Below are 17,411 nucleotides of genomic sequence, written 5' to 3'. Positions count from 1 at the left end.
CAAATGAAAAGTCAACGTATAAGCAACTTACGCTGTACACTGATAGCAGGGACGACAGTCCTCATCCGTCGAGTAATCTGAATCATCAACGGAACGCGTCGTCTTTTATAAATCATTCATCGAAACTTCCAGCGTTATCGCTGGTGCTTGCGTAAGCTCTCGAATAAACTTGACTATATAAGGCGGGTCTTTCGTCGATAAAGCATCAGTTGCAGTACAGCGCTTGTGTTTGTGTCATTTTATGTGTGCGTGAATTTGTCGTTTTGTGCGCTGCTTCATCAAATATCAGGGCTCACCAACTAGCCCATCAGTACATATTAAACTTGACTATATGCGTCCAGTGCGTAATCATAACAGAATGATCTCAAACAATCGCGAAGCTTTCCAGACATCGCGGCGGGTGTGCGCCGAGCATTGCTAACAGTTTTTGTGGCTGAAACTTGAATATATCAAAGTAAACCAATGAGCTCGCGTGGCAATACAGATGTGAAAAAATTAAAGTGGACGAAAAGACAACTTGCCGCACGCAGAAACCGAACGTGCAAAAAAAAAGAAAACAGTGTTCCACATTCGCCGCCATGGCTACGAGCGGCGCTGAATAACACTCCCTGGTTTAAATACCCGATGTACTGATAAAGCGGACGGAAGGACGACCACCGCCGTAGCTCTATTGTTTGGTTGTCTATTGTCTAGACATCTATTGGTACAGCATCGGACGCGTTATTCGAAGGTTGCAGGTTCGGTCCCTGCCGGCGGCAAATTGTCTTTTCGTTCACTTTAATTTCATCACATTGATGTCATAATTATTGCAAATAACGTCCCGTATACTTTACTTGCTTTACTTGGCTTGATTGTCTGTTGGTTTTCACTAAGGCTAAGGCAGGAGTCTCAAACACATGGCCCGCGGGCCGCATGCGGCTCGCAGACATTTCGCTAGAGGCCGCGCGCACGTGATTGCTTTTTCCCATATTATTTGTTGCTTTTTTCAAGTATGTTCATGAACCATACAGACGTGACTGGTCTGAAGAACGTTTTTCGTGAGACGCCCCATGTGATCACCATGTGTTAAAACGTGGCATTTCGATGAAGGCAAAATGCTATGGCCCGTGTACTTTGCGATGTCAGCGCACGTTAAAGAACACTAGATGGCGAAAATTTCCGGAGCCCTCCACTACGGCGTCCCTCATAGTCATATCGTGGTTTTGGGACGTTAAACCCCTGATATTATTCTAATAATAATAATAATAATAATAATAATAATAATAATAATAATAATAATAATAATAATAATAATAATAATAATAATAATAATAATAATAATAATAATAATAATAATAATAATAATAATTATTATTATTATTATTATTATTATTACTTCAGAATTGGCGTCAAGATTTCATTGACTCTGGAGATCGGTATCGCTATTCGATATGTTTCTGTAACCCTGACGCCAAATCCACTTCAAAATAACCCGTACATGAGATATGGGAAAGGCCCCCTTTCAAATGACAAGATGGCAACGTTAGCTGACATTTTGTTCAAACTTGTAAATGCACTCGCAAAGTTCACACGATCGTGGTTATCCTTAACGCAAGCAAACACGCACACAGCAATTACAGGGCCGTTCACTAAGATTTAATCATTTGTTGTGCCCTTTTCTGATTCGCAGAGCGAATATGTGTCCGGCTACTACGTCCAGCAGCGGCCGTGGTCTCCGACCAAGAGACGGGGTCCCATTTCGTCGGACTTCAAGACGCCCGGTCCGGGGGCCTTCTCCATCCCGTCCACCATAGGTGGGCCACACTGAACTTTGTTTCAGCTACGTGCATGGCGCAGATAAAAAGAAAAAGAAAAGAAAAACACTCAAGAGCCCTACGTACGTGGTCTGTGGCATTCATTGTAGGGCGAGAGTGAACAGGCAAAGAATGTCTCAACCGAATATTAACTTGTAACGTTTGTTGTAAGTTGCTTGATCTCAGTATAAAAGCCCAATCTGATAACGTCGTACAATTAAGTCCGTCGCATAGATGGCATATTCCTTCTGGCGCCTTATTCTCAACGCAGTTCTTTAACCTCTTTCAGGTGACAGGGCAAGCACAAATGTCACGAAAGGGCAGAAGGCTCCAGCGTTCACTTTCGGAACCAAGTAAGTCTCTCTCTTTGGATTACATTACTCCTCCTAAGATCCTTTTATTTATTAAGGCGAAAGCCTTAGATGCTTCATTAAACGCGAGAAATGATCGTTGGCGGCGTCTTCACGAAGTGATGCAAAAAATAATCATCATGCGTTTCATCATCAAGTTTCTAACGTTATTATGACGTCACATGATGACGTCATCACATGGCATCGTCGCTTGGTGGAAGGTGGGTCCATTCCGGAGGCACTACAAAACCACATGAGTGCAGAGAGCTCGCAAACCTCTGATCCCGGAGGCAGTATAAAATTACGTTAGGTGCGGAAAGCTTTCTGCGTCGGGTGAGGGGGTATCAATACAATATCCTCAAATGAAATAGAAGGAGGAAAAGATGGCTGATCCCCCCGTCATAGGAATCGGTATAACACGAAAGTGAAACATGTCGTGCAAAGCAGTAGTTGAAGCAGAGAGGAGCTTGTACAATGTCCATTGTGGTTTGGCAGATATAACACCGCTTGATGTGGACGCACCCTCGTTGACGCCTAGTGGCACTTCTACATACCGACGACTAACGCCCGTGATCATGACCCTTGCTGTAGCTAAAGTTGTGAAGATATACCTGAACACCGCATATGATGAATCCTGCGCAGAGATGGCATCAACAAGCACATAGTAAATCGATATGCACTCCTTCAAAGCGTCAAAAACGCGAAAAGAAACGCGACGAGCGTCGTGTCTTCTCTCTAGCCTTGCCGTTAATTCTCACAGGGCGAGCGGGGGACGCGGTGCGACTACCTTAGGTGCAACAGCCAGGTTAGCGTCGGAGAGCTATTTTTCGATATGAATGGATGCTATGAGCGAAGCTTGGGCAAAAGCCGCCACTTCGTGGTGTGGTTGAGCGTTGACGAAATTACACTTCTCCTATTGGAAACGTGCCGAATGGGACGATCGCAGCTACGGCGCGTTGCCGGAGCTACTTGCGGAGGCAACGAAGTTTTTTCTTTTTTTCGAGCCTGGTAGCACACATGTCACCGCCCCGTTATAAAGGGCATGCTCGTAGAACTAATCAATCAATCAATCAATCAATCAATCAATCAATCAATCAATCAATCAATCAATCAATCAATCAATCAATCAATCAATCAATCAATCAATCAATCAATCCATCCATCCATCCATCCATCCATCCATCCATCCATCCATCCATCCATCCATCCATCCATCCATCCATCCATCCAAGAGCACTGTGAGCGGAAAGTATGAAAGATAAAAGGCGTGTTCATGTAGCATCTGTTATGTGTTTGGCGGTAGCTCAGCGGCCTACACGCTCGCATGTCATCGCCGTGGACAGAGAAGTCGTGGGTTCGACTCCTGTCAACGGAACTTTCTTTATAGTTTCTTTTCTTTGCCATCTGATGGTGTTCATTTTGCTGACGTACGTCCGTGACGGAAGTACGTCATGAAAGCCTTGGAGGACCCCGGCATAAAACACTTTCGTGTTAAACATTGCGGGTAGTTTGCATTATTGGCATCTTCAGCAAATCGCCCCGGTGCGCACCGGGGCACCAAAGCGCTACTATAATCGGACGAAACGGTGCACCGGGGCGATTTTATGAAGATACCATAAGTCGCTCAAAGCTTGGCACAGCGAAGCACGGACCCGTCGCCGCTCGTACCATTGACCGACAGGTTTTTGATAGAGGGTCTGGATTTACTCTCCCCCTCCTCCTTTCCCTCCCCCCTCACCATCATCTCCTCCTCACGCTCACTTTCTTTTCCCACTCCCTTGCTACACTATACTATTCAAGGCTATGCTGTACTCTGCTAGCGTGCCTGCCTGGATAGTCAGTGGTTAGGACCCTCTCCTTTGGATGGAGGGTATGCGGGTTCGAATCTCGCCTCGTGAAGATTTTTTTCGGCAAGAATTTTTCTCTTTCTTTATATCTTTCTTTCCGTATCTCCGTTTGTTTCTCTCTCTCTCTCGCTCTCTCTGTACTCGTTCTCGGGTAGCCGTACAGTGGCACATACCCGTTAAGATGATGATAGTTTTCTGCGATCGACTCACTGGAAACGATTTGCTAAACAGCTTCGCTGTTATAAGAAGAAAGATATCGCTTTCCAGCCGTCTTAGGCAAATGCATAAAGGATCGTGTGACTTTCCCCTTCAAGTCGTCTTTGGCAAATGTATAAGAGACCTTGTGAGCTTTTGTTTTTTCACGCGATAGCGTTAAAGAGCTCGTTTCGCAGAAATTCCGGTGTTGGTGCCGGCATCGTTGTCGGCGACAGCGTCGGCATCGTTGGATGTGAGCGAAAAATGAGCGTTGTCCGTGAGCGAAAATTCGAGGTAGATGCAAATAAAGAAACAATAAGAAATCGTCGGTTCGAGCGGAACCGGGGTATCGAACCTGCGACCCCACTCTCCGTGGCGCGATGCGTTTGGCTGCTCGGGCACCACGCATACATCCTCTAGCATACTAACGGCCAAGAATTTATATACACAATTTAGCGTTGGTGGTACGCACATCTCGGAGGTTCTTCAGCGGTTTGACAGAACACACGCGAGATGGCGCAAAGGGCCCACGGCCGCGCTTTTAAATGGCATCGCCCCGCCGTGTAGCCGTGTAGCCGGGTTTCGACGGAGCCGGATATAGGAGCCGGATGGCGTCCGCACTATGGTTTTCCTTGCAGCACGATTTAGATCTCCACCGAGAAGCGAAGCGAGGCTAGCGATTGGGAAGACGATACGAACGCGGTCCGATTACGCTATCGTGTACTACTCTTGAAAGCGAAGCGCAAACGTCCTGCAAGTTTAGTTTTTTTTTTCTTTGCTCTGTTTTCCTGTGGTGCGTCTGCGTGTATTTAGAGGCTACAGTGAGCGAGTGTACGTAATTACCAACTCGCTTACGCAGGACGGAGGAGAAGCGCGACCTCTTCGTCCCGGGTCCCGGCACGTACAACATCGCGGGTCTCTCCGAGAAGGGAAAGGAGACCGTGGCAGCTCCCACCATGGCGCCCAAGCTGCGGGAGCCCGAGGGATTCAAGACGCCTGCGCCGGGGGCCTACAACCCGGAGAAGGCCGAGCAGTGCGTGCTCAGCGCCGCGCCTATGTACACCTTCGGCGCAAAGATCAGGGACCCAAAACCCGCCGACATACCCGGTGAGTCTGGCAACGCTGTTACGCTGCACTGATCCTAAGACTCCGAACACTGCAAAGGGATATACCACCACTGTCGAATAGCTTTAGGACGCAAACACTGGGTGAGTTGCAACAGCGCGTAACTAAGCTGCTGCTTGACCCTGTTGCATGTTCCTAAGTAAAACGGTGTGTGTGTGTACCATAGTGATCACACAACACCTGTGGTACGTAGCAAGCCAGACGATAAACTACATTAACATTTCGGGAATGCAATTTAAAAAAAAATATTACTATTATTGCGAGTCTGTTGCTGGTCACTGCTGCTCACATAAGATAATTCTGCCCACCGAAATTATGATTATTTCAAAATGTGTATCGGGGGCTACGAAGATATTTGTGGATGGCGTCAAACAAGATATGGCGATGCGAAACGTGTTATAAACGTGACAATCTCAGCGCTATTTGTGGTGATCCGGAGAAACCGGTTTGCGAGCAACCGAACGTGCTTTCTTTCGCGCCCGACTTCCCGTGTTTGCCGTCTTCCGGCTAGATGGCGCGCACACACTGCGGGCGGTAGAGTTACTGTATATGCTTATACAGTAACTCTAGCGGGCGGATAACATCCGAGAAAACGGCGCGCTCTTGAATGCTGCTCGCCGGCGAAGGAATGAATTCGTGGACAGCTCCGTCCATAGACGTGCGCATGGAGGAGGGAGGGGGGAAGAGCAGGGGCGGCGACCCCCCTCTCCTCTTCATCTAGGAGAGGGTGATTCTGCCACGTACTTTCCCTCAGTAGGACCTGCCCCATCATTGTTTAAGGAGCAGGGTTATGGACACGCAGGTTTTTTACGATAATGGCGGCCGACCGCCCCTAATGTTGCATTTCAAGAACTGTTCACTCCCGTCTTTACTCCTGGAAAGCCAGGGACCAAAGGCAGGCCATTGTGGGAAGCACGTATTCGCTTCATTTTGATTTCTTCGTTCATTATGAAAAATGTATTTCGTACTCGACAAACCGGGAAGGGGGAGGGCGGCTCGATTAAACTGCGCCCCCCCCCTCCTCCCCCAGTGTGCCCTAATGTGGAACCCTGCGCACGCCTATGACTCCGCCTATATGTATAGATGTCCATGTTGGGCGCACAACGTCAACATCTACAAAAACAGCTAAGATGGAGCGAACTAGGCACACGCATGCTCATGTTTACCTTGATGGATATGCATATCAACTCATGTTCACAAACCCAGTGAACACGATCGTGAGACCTTGGGAACATGGGCCCTTTGTGAATGTGTTCATTTTGAGAACACGAACTTGGGAACATCAACCCTTTGTGAATACGTTATTGTTGATTTTAATGAACAGGATCACGTTCGTTTCGACTCGACCACGTAGTTACAAAATGGGTGCATGGTGCCGAGGCACCAGTGCCTCAACCCCAATACGTATGCTTACACTTTACGAGCCGACTCAGCCGGACTCTGCCCAGTTTACCGATCAGCTGAGTACGCGTGCTGAACAGGTTTTACAGCACTAAAATGATGGCGGGCTTGACCGGTTATGACTGCGTTACTTGTAATAGGCGCGGGTAGATCACTACAACGCGACGACTTTTGCTTTTATGTGTATCGCTGTGACTTTGTGATGCGCGTGTTTTTGTTGCAAAATTTTGTGGTGCGGTCAAGAAATAAACAGCTGTGAGCAGCCCCTGCCTACTGTTTCCTCTTTGTAGTATGTGTGTCTGCGTCTGCAAGCCTTCTAGCAACGTCTATCCCGTACCTACGCGCTGGGAAAGTTATTTTTCAGCTCAAAGACTTCGGACACATACACGCGGACAAACCACGAATTCCTTCTACTTCATGAATTTTTTCACTCGGGAGAATTGACGCGGACGACGTTTCATCTGCATTGCGGCGTCGTTTGTTTACAAACACGAAAAAAATTTGCTACACGACCGCATAAGATTCAACGGACGTTTGACGCATACCTGTACACCATCTACGCGTAGATCTAACCTAAACATCTCGCTTCTTGCGCGCATCAAACGAAGAACGTGCTCAAGTTGCATTTACTCACCATGATAATTCTTATGATTCAGCGGAGTGTACTGCTACATACATATTGTATCTGGTCTCTGACGATGCCCGCTGCCGCCCACGAAGAAGACAAAGAGCTGGCTTTGCTCGGAGTGTGAGCTGAACCGGTCAGCGCTGCAACAGGTGTTGTAAATATAGCTTGCAAACAGTCTCCAGTAAGACTCTCTGGTCATTCGCGTAAGAATATTACAATAGAGTGTTATAATTATGAAGAACAGCCTATTCGACTACATTATCGGGTGAACATCCTGGATAGAAGATCTTTCAAACTAAGCGAAGTGCTTGGACGATGGTCACGCCCTGAAAAGTACAGCCGTGCAGGAAGTGCCCTTCGCAATTTTTCGGCGGACAAATCCAAATAGGATCTTAATAAGTCTCACTTCTGTTTGCCTTCTATTGTACGGTGTATGAAAGGAATAATTTCGTGAACCACCTTGCATTTAAGTGCATGAAAAATATTTTTCTTGTGTGCAGTACGCGGTGTATGACTGATAGCCTTACATGTTTCGGGCTCGGGCCACGGAGACATTCCCTGTACACTTGTGATCTTATGTGTGAATAAGCTTTTTATTATTTACTCTTTCTCTTATTCGTTATTTTTTGGTTCTGTGTTGATGTCATGATTCGGGTTAGCCCGCTTTAACGAAGCCCAACTTCCTATGTTCTCATATCTAGATAAATATTTGCTAGCAGTCTTCGTGCTAGAATATTCTCTTCCATATAAAGCTGAAAAAGAAACGCGTATGCGAATAACAGCAACACTCGTGCCGTCCCGGTAACCCTGCCGACATTGCTTCCAGAGGCCGACCGCCCAAGCCAAGAAGAAACTCACCGCCGCCCACAGCTCGTCCACCGAAACAGACGAGCGCCCCGCTACTCCTTCGGCCTCAAACTTAAGAGCCTCTTTCGACCCAACGACAACCCCGGTAAAACGAACTGCGCATGCGCACCTTCTGGGCCCTCGCCAGCCCTGCACTTCGTCCCGCTCGTTGCACCACGCTCTATCACGAAATCCTGCGGCACCCTTTGTTTAAGACACGCGTATAAGCTCCGAAAATAGGAACAACTACTGCGCACTCGAAGCACGTATAACATTTTCTTTTCTTCTCAGCGAGGCACCGGGCAAACAAGCGGCAGATGTCACGCTCTTGTCTTAGCCTGAGGACACGACCGAATTCTACTGCACTCTTGTTCTCTGCAATGTGCACCAACAAGCCGAGCTACGAGCACTGCTGCAATTGCCGCTTCTTGCACCATGCACGCCGCCTTATCTGAAACTATTGCTGCATATTTTACTTCTTTGTATGACTGTGCACCAAAGAGAAAGACGAAGCTTGAAGAGATGAAAAATTTATGAACAATGGGTGTCGCTGGGTGTAGTAACATGTGGTCTTGTCTTACTTCAAGGCAGTCACAAGCAGGGTGTCGGAACGGAACGAAAACCGAAAACGAAAAACGAAAAAAACGATATTTTTGACTGGAACGAAAACGTAACCGAAACGTTATCTATTATTTCGTTTCGGAGTGGAACCGAAATTTTTTCAATCGTTTTTCGGTTCACGACAAGACTTGGCAATCCGGAACAACTCAGGAGCAATTGTGCATATCTCCGGGTACAGTATTCGCGTACCTCAGGCAGGAATTCCAAGGCAATGTTCAAATTGTGCGAAAAACGAGAACAATGGCAACCAGAGATGTTTATATTAACGCAAGTGGACTTTTGCGCACCTGTCACGCCGGCCAGCGTAGAGAGGGCATTGTCGGCGCTGAAGTTTGTTACAGCGAAAGCTGTTATGAGATCGCAACAGGTGATTTTGGCGTCATAGTTGTCCGCCGCCGCCGGTGTCCGTAACCGCTTTCGCGCGAAACAAGAAAAATTGAAATGAGGAACAAATTTCTAGGATCGGATTAACCCGCGCCCTCTGCCCGGCAGTCGAGCATTCCACCACAGCGCCACGCTGGTGCTTGTAACTCCTTCGCAAAAATACTCTGTACGGGCGTCATATGTCGAGCAAGGAATCATGTTAACTTATGTACTATATAGCGTGGAAGAAGAGTAAACTAACAACTTGGCATCACACAATGTGATTTGCGCAACGTGTCGGTCGTTGTATGCTTCCGACCCGTTACAAAGGTCTCAGCCATAATTCTTCATCGTCATCAGTCACAACACAAAGTGGTCATAATGCCTTACAGATGTGTAACGAGTACCACGATTCGCCAAAGAATGACGAAAATGGCATTGTGGGTGCTTCGCAACTTAAGAAAAATTACGATGATTTATGGCGTAGCCAGGGGGGCACACCGGCCCCCCCCCCCGTATTTTTTTTTCGCGATGCAAACAGAGCTCAAAATGACACGCGATCACATCTGCCTGCCCGACCCCCACTTCAGATCAAGAAGGTGCCCCCCCCCCCCTGAAAAAAAAATTCTGGTTACGCCCCTGTACAACGGGCTCTAGAAAGGCCACTCACCCAGCTTTCGCTGTGACTGTGCTGCGTGTTCCGCGCCAGCCTGGCGATTTTTTATCATCAGAACAGCAGTCTCGCACGTCAGAGAGTACACTCAATGACGTGCTGCTTCTGAGATCGTGCTCACTACCTTGACGCAAAGCATTGAGCCCGCAAAAAAAGAAATCGTAATTGACTTTTGAGAAAATAAATACTCTTGACTTTGAAGGGTATACTGGTTTGTGCTAGTTGGTAGACATTCGTGGTACACTTACTTCCGCACCTGTGAAGAACGTGGGAAGAATGTGTTTTACCTCTGTCCCACTTCCTTGAGAGGCGAGCAAGTAACTAAGTCCAATGTTTTTTTGTGATTACCTTAACTTCGAATTATTGCATACAAAAAAAAAAAAACGTTACAAACCGTTACGGAACGTTTTTTTTTTTTTTTTTTTCGTTTCGGAAAAGAAACGGAACGGAACTTTTTGCGGTGGAACGAAACTAAAACCGAAACGAAAAACATTTCGTTCCGACACCCTGGTCACAAGTGGTCTTAGGCAGTTTCTGCCGTGAAAAGACAGGGCCACTCGTCGAAACGTTGGCTTTAGCGACGCGCCTTGTTGAAAACTATTTAACCTCTGCGTACGTAGGAGGGAAACAACGGTATTGCTATAGGCGACGGAAAAATGGATGACAGGAAAGTCGACATGGACACTAAAAACGGAGAAAGGGTAAGCAAGAGAGTCAGTTTGCAGATATGCTCGTGAATGTTCACTTATCTATAGTCATATAAGCACTCTTATAGGCCCCTCGTAGCAGATTAGCGCTTCGATGGAATCTTTGCGTCGTACCTTGGCCGATAAACTTGACTCGCTTGACTTCGCCAACCCTAGATGGTATTCGCTGAAACATGGCTTGCGACTTCGCCTGCCATCCGGAATATTGTCGATAAAAGACGGCAGTCGTGCAAACACGGACACAAGAGAGAAATGTGGACACCACAATCACCGACTCACCACCGGAAAGGCGCACAGCGGCGGAAAAGAAAGTAGACATAAATACCCATCTGCGCATGCCCAGGCAAGAGGCGACACCTATCAATCCGGCACGCATGGGAGTCTACGTGAGAGATATAACTGTTCAGACATTTGATTTCCCCTTTATGCAAGCTAATCGATGGCTGTGTCATGCATGCGCTACCACTACTATCGATATGCCAAAATTCAACCATTAGACGCGTTTCCTCCTTGCTGTGCCTCTACAAAACTGCGCATTCATCGAATTTTGGCGCGCATGTATACTACTCTCGACAATGTCAAGACAGATCAGATGGCGAGCCTCCGGTTAGTGATTTCTTATGTTCCATTATTCTCTGCTTAACACAACGACCCGTCCGCCTTACGTGGAAGTGGTCGCAGCTACAAATAACTTTATACACTACACCTGTACGGCAATCAATCAATTTGTTCATGTGTATTACAAAACTAATTTGTGTTAGCCTTTTGTCTATTACCCGCTCATTCTTTGTCTGCACTGCGGCGTAAATCTTACCTAGTTTATCAGCTGCCGTAAAAGCAACACTCATGTCGTACATTCCGTCGTGAAACTCTTTTTAGTATGCCTCATGTGGTCGGTACCACGTTTACAAATGCTTGCTCATAAAATCCTCATCGACAGCCTTTTGAGGTAAAAACTGCCGCTTTCGAGAAGAAGCCAGCAATCTCTTCCTTTCCTGCTAAGAACCTGGCAAGCCACCCGCAAAAGTTGTGTTGTTATGGTCTTCCCACGCACCCCGCCACCGCCTTGTGCACACTTCGCTCGTTGCACGTCGCACACTCTGCTATAGTGGTACCTCACCGCACTTCGACCTTCACGAGCAAGTGACCTATGATGAACTGAAATGGCCAAAGCTATACAGAGCATAGAAATGTTGGTTGTTACATTCTTTAGTACTAACAACAAGAGCTAGAAGACGAAGACGTACTCCAGTCTTCTTTGCCACGAGCGTGGTCACCTCAACGTTGCGCCGCTTGTTGCATCGCGCATGGTACTATGCCAACATCTCGTCAACAACTTTTTGTCGGCACTTAGACGCTGTAATCGCTGAGCTCAAGTAACGCATGTTTTCTTTTGCTGTTAATTATACCGCTTAAGATACATTGCAATAAAGCGCAAAAAGAACTCTACCATATGACAACATGACAACCATGGCTTGCTCACGCCTTAACTTAAATACAGCATTTGTGGCTCACGCAGTCGCTGTGGTTTAAGGTCATAGGTCGGCAAAAAATCTGGAGCTCACTCAGACTCACTCACGAAACATATCTTACTCTCAGGGCTCACTCGGACTCAGACTCACCAAACTTTTCCTCATCCGGACTCACACGGACTCAGACTCACTATACTTTTTCTCAACCGGACTCACTCGGACTCACTCGGACTCAGACTCACCATAATTTTATTCACTCGAACTCACTCAGACTCAGACTCACGGCTCGATCTGAGTCTGAGTGAGTCGACTCATGAGTCCGTTAGCATTTAATTATCCTTTTTCTACCATAATGTCAATGCTCTTTAACGCCAATACGTCGCATAATCGATGCGCCACTTAGCACCTTTTGATCTCGTACCTTCAAATACGAGTTATCTGAGTTTGCAGTTCAATAAGGACCTTTTTATTAAAGGTCACGAGGTATTTTTATCAGTAACTTCCCGTGAAAAAGTTTGCGGGGGGAGGTCAAGGCACCTCCTCCCCCTCTCCCTCCTCAACTCACGCCTCTGATCAATAAATATTGAGCTGACGTATGAACGCGGTAGCGCGTTGAAGCATGCGGGAGTATACGGGAGTATAAACGTGAGCTGACATAGGGCTGATAGTAAGGCTAAAGTTGAGTAGATAGGACCATAGGTCGGCAAAAAATGTGGAGCTCACTCAGACTCACTCATGCAATATGTTTTGCCCTTAGGGCTCACTCGGACTCACACTCACCAAAAGTTTCCTCAACCGGACTCACTCGGACTCAGACTCACCAAAATTTTTCCCAACCGAACTCACTCGGACTCAGACTCAAAAAAACTTTACTCACCCGGACTCACTCAGACTCGGACTCACGTCTCGATATGAGTCTGAGTGAGTCTGAGTGAGTCGACTCATGAGTGAGTTTGCCGACCTATGTTTAAGGTTAAGAAAACGAGCCTCAAGTTGTCTTCATATTCACTTAACGCGGTGAAGCGTAGCTTAAGCGATAAGGGATAACCAGTGCGCCAGGAGCAGAACTTGTATAAAGGCTACAGCATACAGTACACATAAAGTTCGTTATGTATTATTGTAATATAATATTGGATTTATATTGCTGGAAAAGTGACGCAAAGGCCGAGAAGAGCACAGTCTTTCTCTTAACTCAGATTCGGCTGCATAAGCCTACAAGGAGTAACAGCGACTATTCAACCACGATAATAGGGTTGCTTGCATGTGTGTTTGAGATGTAATGTTATGAAATAGTGCCAGAGTGTGGCGCGTCTGTGGCAACCCCATCGCAGCTCCGGGTGTTTACGACATCGACAAGGGAGACTCGGTGGTCTACCCGAAATCACCCAGCTTCTCGATACGACGACGACTCCGCGAACCTAGCCCCGAAGAACTACCAGGTCAGTCCCGACGCTGGTAGTCATCTGTCAATCACTGGTTTTTTTGTCATGTTTTGTGAAAAACTGATAATGTGTGTTTAGGCTCCACAACTCTGAGGCATACCAGCACTGGGTTGGCCTGCCCTTATTGAAACGCCCGAGCTATACACGTAGTTCTATGTATAGTTTGTTCTAGTAATGCTGCAAATGGGCGGCGGATTGGGCCAGCGGATATTCTTGTTGACATTAAGAGAAAGAAGTGAACCTGGCTTGGTCATGTAATGCGTAAAACAGACAACCTGAGATCAGTTAGAGCACCGGAATCGTTACCATGTGGGAAGACACGGCGCCGAGGACGGCAACGAGTTGGATGAAGTGACGAAATTAAGGAGTCTGCAAGGATGAAATTTAATCAGCCCCCACAGGATGGGGCGGGTTGTACATCATTGGGATTCGTGCTGCGGTGGACATAAAATAGGTTGATAATGATGATGATGATGATTATGAATAATTAAGGAAAAGATACTCTGAATCAGTGAAAGCATAAACGTTAATCCTAGAACAAACCAAGAAACATTACGAGCAATGTGTTGCTGTATTCCAGCCCCTTGTGACTACCGGCCAGAGAAAGCCGACAGCACTGTCTATCCGAAGTCGCCCAGCTACTCGATACGGCGAAAGGAGACGCTGCGAGAACCAGAAATTTTTCAATTTCCCGGTTAGTGCGTGTCTGAAGACGGTTACTACCCGATGGAAATAAGCGGAAACCATGAGTTTATGTTGAACCCTCTTTCTCAATAGCTCCAGGAGATTACGAAACAGCCAAGGCGGAGAGTGTCACATTTCCCAAGTCACCAGAGTTTGGCATTGCCGGCAAGCTGAAGGAACCAAAGCAAGAAGGACTTGAATTTCCGGGTTAGTGAATGAAACAAAAAAGAATAAGAAGTCGGGAGTAACTAACTCTGGTGTGGCAAATGTAAAGTCAGCGTCATAAGTTTAGAGACCATGAGCCACAAGAAAAAGCCGAATATTCTCAGTAATTCAGCAGGCAGCCTTGAATTTAGATTTGCTACCTATTATAAAAGACGTTAAGAACATGTACTGTGAAGTTCGACCGAATACAGTTCACAGATTGCTGGAAAATTCAAAGTTTTCTCACACCTAGTGGTTTCTACAGATGAAAAATTCGGGAACATAGCGTGTCGCTGGAGCCGACGTTTCGACAAGCGGACTTGTCTTCTAGGACAAGTCAGAAGGCAAGTGCGCTTGTCCAAACGTCGGCTCCAGGGACACCTCGTGTTAACGAATTTTTATCATCTGCCAATCACGCCTGGCAATCGGCACATACACACGGTGCGATAACGCCAGCCAGAGCAAGATTCTAGCGCTACGGTGACGCTGACTGAAAGCACAGATTCGCCTAGCGACAGTCAAGGCATGCCAGAGTTCGAGTGGGCCGAAAGCCACGCTTTCAAATGTTCGCGTTTCTTTCCATCACGATAGCACATAATACAGGCTGATGAGCATGATGACATATTACGACAAATACAATTTTCCTCACTTTTGATGCCTTTATTCAATGGTGCTGCTATAACAGCAAATGACCAGTCTTAGGCAACATTAACCTGCATCTTCATAAACACTAGCTAACATTACCAATAATTTAACCACATTTACAATACAATGGCCAGCTTTAGCTTACATTAGCCTGTGCTAAGCAGTATTGACAGGAGGCAAGTCGAGGCAGTGGGCCAGAACACCTCCGGTCACTGTTCACCGTTACTTCTGCGGGGTGAAGCTGGTGAAGTTCTAGAGCATTAGTTCTAAACCTACTCCTTTTGTCCCACCGTTGAGAGGCATTTTTTACACCAGGTCCTGGATCGTACGATGGTGCAAAAGTGTACGACAGCTCTCACACCAGGCCACCGGAGTATTCCTTCGGCAGGCGCTTGAAGGAATCGAAAACCGAAGACTTCCCTGGTGCGTGGGTAACTTTTTTTTCGCGGCTTACTTCAGCACCTTTGGCAACCACGCACTGAACACTCCTGCACCTTGGTTTATTTCCAACTTAGTTGACCAGCACGGTAGCACTGCAAATGATTTCAATGTCGTATCTGAAACGCACATAAAAGGCTGTTTTAGTCGCGTTTTACTGCCTTACTTGTAGAATGCATGCTGTCTCGTCGAGAAGTTGGGGGGAGGCGGGCAGCGCATTTTGCCACCCTCCTGTATTTGCCACCTCTGATTAAGAGCACAGCTTGGGAATAGGAAAGCTGTGGCCCGTGAGGGAGAGTTTTCTGAAGATAACCGGCGCAAGCTCTTGCATTGCGATAATTCTGGTACACCAGGGAAATAACGCGTAGTACATGAGTGTGTTTGTCATTCATTTTTGCATATCTTAACTAATCGTCGACTTCAACTATTCTTGAGGCGTTATGTATTGCGCTTCGACTTTCTGAAGAAACAATATTCTTCAAAACATTTGAAGGCAATACATTTCTGCGTACATGTTGATATATTACAAGTTATCGCGTTCATAACGCAACAGATATTCGCAAATGAGCTATCCACAATGTCACAAGGCCGCGTGAAGTAAGCTCGACGATGTTTAAATGCGCATACTGTCTACCATTTTATGATGGCCCGGCACACCTGCGGGATCGGTGGATATACTAGCATCAGTTTCCTCCAGTAATACTCGCAGGTAACTCCGTGCTAATGATAACACCATGTTAATTGTGCGACACACAGGAAAAACTGAATTCTTTACAAGGTTCAAAGCTATGATGTTACTGAAGTTAATGGCTCACTTCGTAAACACGTGTTGACTCCGGCAGCACCTGGAGCTTACGACGTAACCCGAGCCGACGGGGCTGTGTACACCCGATCACAAGAGCACACGATGGCGTACAGACTGAGGGGAACGTCATCAGACAGCGCTGAATTTCCCGGTTCGTTCAATACGCACTCCTCTCCCTTACCTGCGTGCACACCGGTCATTTCAGTAACTGAAAGCGCGTAAATGTTCAGCCCCAGGAGACTACGACACGACGAAGGCGGACGCGGCAGTCTTCTCAAGAGCCCCACAGTTCAGTCTGGCCGAGAGACTACAACACGAAGCACCAGAATCGGTCGACTTTCCTGGTTCGTGAATTCCTTTTTTAAGTGGAACTTGTTGGTACTTGTAGCGGTGTGCACAGACAGAACGTTCGCAGGCCCAGCGGACTACGACGTAAGCACACGAAAGACAACGGCAGCCTACCGATCGCCTCAGTACAGCTTCGGATTAAAGGTTAAAGAGAAGCCTCCGGATTCGCTGAAGTTCCCAGGTGCGCCACCGTGTCAGAGTTTTCGATTTGTTGTAGCAATGTGAAAGTGCATGTTTTCAAAGCACAAAACCCTTGTTATAGCCGCACGTCACTAGCAAGGCAAACCAGAGAATTAAGATGCTTTTCAAACAGCTGCAATGAATTCTGGCCATTTCTTTTCTATATTATTACGTTCGCTGGTGGATAAGAGTGAGAAATCCTAATAGTGCGAAAGTCACTGCTGATTTCTCTTACGCGCACAAAATGCGTCCTACGTTTGTCGACGATGATAAATTTGAAAGAATATGGTACAGCAATATTACCATTCCCACGAAATGAGATGCACACAAAAGGAACGTAAATAGACCACGGCCCGGGGGGTCTCTCTTTCTTCCTCATATTGGTTTCATTATCTGTTGCCTTTGTGTTGCTGCGCCTAACAAAACTGGTCTCACTGTAGGTTCCTCTTCTATCATTACTTTTCTGTGCGTCTTATTTTGTTTCAAAATATGTTCTTCAGCATGCCAACAAGGCGACGGAGTGGTCACTTGTGTATACTTATGAATCATCATAAAAATATTTAGCCACATAGGATGGCCCACAGGAATTGGAATTAGAACGAAGCCTTCGATATCCTTAGCTTGCGAATTCTACTCGTGCACCG

At 46.7% G+C, this 17,411-nt stretch overlaps 1 protein-coding gene across 21 annotated transcripts in view; it reads left to right on the top strand.

Moving 5' to 3' along the window:
- LOC119401394 (uncharacterized) overlaps nucleotides 1–17,411 on the top strand; it is an 83,088-nt gene that overhangs the window by 38,505 nt on the left and 27,172 nt on the right. For 18 of the 21 annotated variants that reach the window (XM_037668154.2, XM_037668167.2, XM_037668157.2 and 15 more), the window contains exons 2-12: nucleotides 1,670–1,793; nucleotides 2,083–2,146; nucleotides 5,045–5,292; nucleotides 8,166–8,291; nucleotides 13,353–13,460; nucleotides 14,044–14,157; nucleotides 14,241–14,354; nucleotides 15,312–15,419; nucleotides 16,277–16,390; nucleotides 16,470–16,583; nucleotides 16,655–16,768. In XM_037668154.2, coding sequence (XP_037524082.1) covers nucleotides 1,670–1,793; nucleotides 2,083–2,146; nucleotides 5,045–5,292; nucleotides 8,166–8,291; nucleotides 13,353–13,460; nucleotides 14,044–14,157; nucleotides 14,241–14,354; nucleotides 15,312–15,419; nucleotides 16,277–16,390; nucleotides 16,470–16,583; nucleotides 16,655–16,768 — 1,348 coding nt within the window. The remainder of the gene's footprint in view (nucleotides 1–1,669; nucleotides 1,794–2,082; nucleotides 2,147–5,044; nucleotides 5,293–8,165; nucleotides 8,292–13,352; nucleotides 13,461–14,043; nucleotides 14,158–14,240; nucleotides 14,355–15,311; nucleotides 15,420–16,276; nucleotides 16,391–16,469; nucleotides 16,584–16,654; nucleotides 16,769–17,411) is intronic. The other 3 variants (XM_037668158.2, XM_049418759.1, XM_049418760.1) reach the window with 3 other exon arrangements.

Source organism: Rhipicephalus sanguineus, chromosome 8 (genome assembly GCF_013339695.2).
Source record: "Rhipicephalus sanguineus isolate Rsan-2018 chromosome 8, BIME_Rsan_1.4, whole genome shotgun sequence".
Classification (NCBI taxonomy): Eukaryota; Metazoa; Arthropoda; class Arachnida; order Ixodida; family Ixodidae; genus Rhipicephalus; species Rhipicephalus sanguineus.
Note: the sequence above shows the minus strand (reverse complement) of the source record. Positions and strands in the feature narration are given on the sequence as shown.